The sequence below is a fragment of the Pongo pygmaeus genome, chromosome 2 (assembly GCF_028885625.2).
Source record: "Pongo pygmaeus isolate AG05252 chromosome 2, NHGRI_mPonPyg2-v2.0_pri, whole genome shotgun sequence".
Taxonomy (NCBI): domain Eukaryota; kingdom Metazoa; phylum Chordata; class Mammalia; order Primates; family Hominidae; genus Pongo; species Pongo pygmaeus.
Window position 1 is genome coordinate 147,679,391 of NC_085930.1, and position 4,473 is coordinate 147,683,863.

At 48.2% G+C, this 4,473-nt stretch overlaps 1 protein-coding gene across 1 annotated transcript; it reads right to left on the reverse strand.

Annotated features, from left to right (window-relative positions):
• Nucleotides 1-803: 803 nt before the first annotated feature.
• PRR23A (proline rich 23A) lies at nucleotides 804-3,386 on the reverse strand. The gene has a single exon (XM_054482565.2). It carries the CDS (start codon nucleotides 3,105-3,107, stop codon nucleotides 2,307-2,309), a length of 801 nt encoding a protein of 266 aa, XP_054338540.1. The 5' UTR covers nucleotides 3,108-3,386; the 3' UTR covers nucleotides 804-2,306.
• Nucleotides 3,387-4,473: the final 1,087 nt, after the last annotated feature.

The following is a 4,473-nucleotide window of genomic DNA, read 5'->3' on the forward strand; positions in this document are numbered from 1 at the left end:
GGCCCGTCATCACATTATTTCTTTAAGGATTGTGCTTTCGGTGTCATATTTAAGAAATCCGAGGCTAGGTGCAGTGGCTCATGCCTGTAATCCCAGCATTTTGGGAGGCAGGAGGATTGCTTGAGCCTAGGAGTTCAAGACAAGCCTGGGCAACCGAGCAAGACTCCCTCTCCACAAAAAATTAAAAAATTATCTGGGTATCATGGTTTGTGCCTGTAGTCCCTGCCACTTGGGAGGCTGAGGTGAGAGGACTGCTTGAGCCTAGGAGTTCAAAGCTGTAGTGAGCTATGATTGTGCCATTACACTCCAACCTGGGTGATGGAGAGAGACCTTGTACCTAAAAAAACCCCCCAAAACAAAAAAGAAATAAAAATAAATCTGAGGCCAGGTGTGGCAGCTCACTCCTGTAATTCCAGCACTTTTGGAGGCTGTGTCAGGAGGACTGCTTGAGGCCAGGAGTTTGAGACCAGCCTGGGCAACATAGTGAGACTCCATCTCTAAAAAAAAAAAATTTAAAAATTTTAGGTGGGTGTGGGAGTGCACACCTGTAGTCCCAGTTACTTGGGAGGCTGAGGCAAAGGATCTCTTGAGCCCAGGAGTTCAAGTCCACTCAATCATGCCACTGCACTCCATCCAGGTTGATAGAATGAGACCCTGTCTCCAATAAATAAACAAATAAAGAAATAAAGAACAAATAAAATATCACAATCATATGATGGATACTGGAATCTTTAGAAGAAATTAACTACACATATTTATGTCATCTCGAAAATAAAGTTGAGAAAAAAATAAACTGGAGAATATGAGGTAGTTATGTAAATTTAATTGTCCAGAAAACAACATAAACATTGCTTATTTATATCTATACATATATATGTATATGTAGCTTTCATATATTGACTAGAATGATATCCACCAACTTTGTGTCATGATGTGAATCCCCTGGGAAAGGGGGAGAAGAGTGGGGATCAAAGGATATGACAACATTATCTGTAATATTTTCTTTCCTTTATAGTTAAAAAGACATCAAGGAAATAGTACTAAGAATGACTGCCAATTCAGGGTGACGGACTCAAGAGCATGAAAAAAACTCTCAAAAATAAATTAGACCAAATGTCCATGCAGTGAAGGTGAGTGAGTACCCCCGAGAGGAAATCAAGGTGAAGCCCACACTGCCCTGAAATTCAGGAATACCCATTGGTTAAAGTACATAGAATATGTCATTGTACAAGCTGCTGCTGGAATTAAAGTGTCACAGCTTCCTACTTTCCCTCATTAAATATTGCTTTCACTAATTTTTAAATTGTTTTTTCGTTTTCTTTCTTTTTTTTTTTTTTGAGATGGAGTCTCACTCTGTTGCTCAGGCTGGAGTGCAATGGCACGATCTCGGCTCACTGCAACCTCTGCCTCCCAGGTTCAAGCGATCTTCCTGCCTCATCCCTGCTAGTAGCTGGGATTACAGGCACACACCACCATGCCCGGCTAATTTTCATATTTTTAGTAGAGACGGGGTTTCGCCATGTTGGCCAGGCTAGTCTCGAACTCCTGACTGCAGGTGATCCACTCGCCTCGGCCTCCCAAAGTGCTGGGATTACAGGCGTGAGCCATCGCGCCCAGCCCTTAAATTCTTATTTGCAGAAACACTTCCAAAATGTCCAGTGCATTCATTACATTTGAATGTTGTTTGTTTACTATCTAATCTAATATGCATTTATCTTGATTGTCCAGGTCCAGGAAAAGGAGTTAAGGAGAGCAAGCGGAAAATAAAATCAGTGATCAGAAGCACCTCAGAGGATGTTGGGAGAAATCGTATAAGTAAATTCGTAACTGCAAAAAGAAGGAAAGACAATGATCTGGATTGGAGAGAAGGGATAGGTGTATGGAGGTGATAAAAAAAAGGGGGGAATTTTAAAGAAAACTGAAGGGAGCTTTAAGCAAGAATAGGGGTGAAACCGAGGATACAGTTGGCTGAAGGTGACAAAGGCAGAAGTAACAGCTCCTGCAGCAAAGGCAAGGGATCTGAAAATCCATGACTGGTTATATGTGGTCTACTCTTCTTGGTAAAGGTGCTTGCCAGAATCTGCTTTTCTTTTTTCATGTCCTTGCCTGCCACTTACCAAGGAATTCTGCCAAAAAACCAACCAGCCAGCCAGCCAACCAACCAACCTACCCAAACAACAGTAATCCAACTGCCCACTGTCGACAAATGAAGGTGCTGCATTTCCGGGCGGTGGCAAGTCCTCACAGTGAGTCTTGGAGGATCCACAAGAACCCGCTGCCAGTGGCAAGGGATTGTGGGAAGCAGTTCATTCCTGGAACAGTCGTCTGCGGGCCTTGCACGGAGGGCGTTTCGGGAGCGGCGGGTGCGCGTGGGGACCTGGACTCACCACGCGCGGAGAGGGAGGTAGAGGTTGGAGAGGTGAGCTGGGGACAGGCTCCAGAAGGTGGAACTCCGGGTCGAAGATGGGGCGTGGAGAGTGTCTCTCTGAACTGGGGTTGGGGGCCAGAGCACAGGGTTCTGGGATGGGGCCCTCCCGGTAGGGGCTGAACATACTTCTAGCGGAGGAGTAGAGCCCAGCGGCTGAGCTGGCTGCGGAGTCCCTCCGGAGCTCCGGGAACTCGAGGTCCGCGTCCTCCTCGTAGGCCTCTTCCTGGGCGGCGATCTCTGGGACAGATGCGCAGAAGACTTCCTGCTCGACGACGACGTCCTCCCTGAGAGCGCCCAGGAAAACGTCCACTTCCAGGCCGGCAGACGAGTCGCCCTGCGCTCCTGAGCGTTCGTCGACGGAGCTCAGGAGGACCTCGGGGATCAGGATGAGGGTGTGTCCATCGAGAGACACTCGCAGGATCGACGTTGGCGGGAGCTCCAGCACAAGGTCGACGTCGTCCAGGGGCACACGCAGGGCACAGCCCGCGGCCAGGACCACTACGGCGGTGAGCGCGCCCACGGCCGGGGTCCCCGCCGGGTCTTCCAGGCTGGGCGCCACGCGGGGTTCGGGGCCCGCGGGCTCCTCCAATCGGATGCGCTTGGCAGGGCCGGGTCCTCCTGGCTGCTGTCCCCACCAGGGCGCAGGGAAGGCGCTGGGGCTGCGGGGCCGGCTGCCCATAGCCTCGACGGCGCTGCGGACGGCGCTCTTGGGCCTAGCAGAGGACGTGGGGAGCGCAGGCGGCGAAGTCCTCTTTGAGGTAACAGGTGTCGGTGCTAGGCGAGGCGGGTTGGGGCGGAATGGGGCGAAGGACCGCGCGACGCGGGGCGAGTCCTGGGAGCTCCAGGGGCGCCTGCCGGAGACCGCAGTCGGTGCTGCTGAGAGAGCCTCGCGTGATGGAATCTTGGGCCTTCCTGGCGCAGACCCGGATGCACGTCCGATGACTAATAACGTGGGACGTCAGGTGACCTGGGCGCACCAGGATGTGTCAATATAGGCCCCGCCTCCCGACAGTGCTCTGCGGTGGGCGTGGCCTAGAGATGATTGGATCAATTAGAGCAAGAGCGAGGTGAGGAGGTGGGGAGGTGGGGAGGTGGGGGGTTGCGGGGTTGGGGGGTTGCGGGGTTGGGGGGTTGGGGGGTTGGGGGATGGGGGGATGTCTTTGGGTCTGTAGGGGAAGGTTCCTTGGATGTGCTCGTGGGACCCAATGGCGGTAATTGCTTTTATCTTGGTTAAGAAAAGAAAAGCCAAAACACAATTTCAAAAACTGTTTGCTTACTTTTATAAGTAGCTTACGTCTAAATGTCCCTTCTAAGATTGTCCAGGAATATATGAAAAAGAGCTTTAACTCATACTCACTGCTCTTTCCCCACCCTTCCTACGTGGTTCTAAAAAGTTCTTTCATTTCTGATAGAAATTAGAAATGAAAATTTTGCTTTGATAAGTGAACTTTAATTTTTGTGGGTACATAGTAGGTATATATATTTATGGGTTATATGAGATACTTTGATACAGGCCTGCAATACGTAGTAATCACATCATGGTAAATGGGGTGTCCATCCTCTCAAGCATTTATCCTTTGTGTTACAAACAATCCAATTATACTCTTTTAGTTATTTTAAATTGTACAATTAAATTATTATTGACTATAGTCACCCGGTTCTGCTATCGAATACTAGATTTTAATTCATTTTTTCTATTTTTTTTGTACCTATTAACCATTTCTATTTGCCCCCACCCTCACTACCCTTCCCAGCTTCTGGTAACCATCCTTCTACTCTCTCCATATGTTCAATTGTTTTAATTTTTAGCTGCCATAAGTAAGTGAGAACATGAGAAGTTTGTTTTTTTGTGCCTGACTTATTCCACTTAACATAATTACCTCCAGTTCCATCCATGTTGTTGCTAATGACAGGGTCTTATTCTTTTTTACAGCTGAATAGTACTCCATTGTGTATATGTACCACATTTTCTTTATCCATTCATCTGTTGATAGATAGTTAGGTTGCTTCCAAATCTTGGCTATTGTGAATAAAACTCCAATAAA

What these genes read in the sequence shown, in the direction of transcription:
- PRR23A (XM_054482565.2), bottom strand. Translation starts at nt 3,107, where the DNA reads ATGGGCAGCCGGCCCCGCAGCCCCAGCGCCTTCCCTGCGCCCTGGTGG.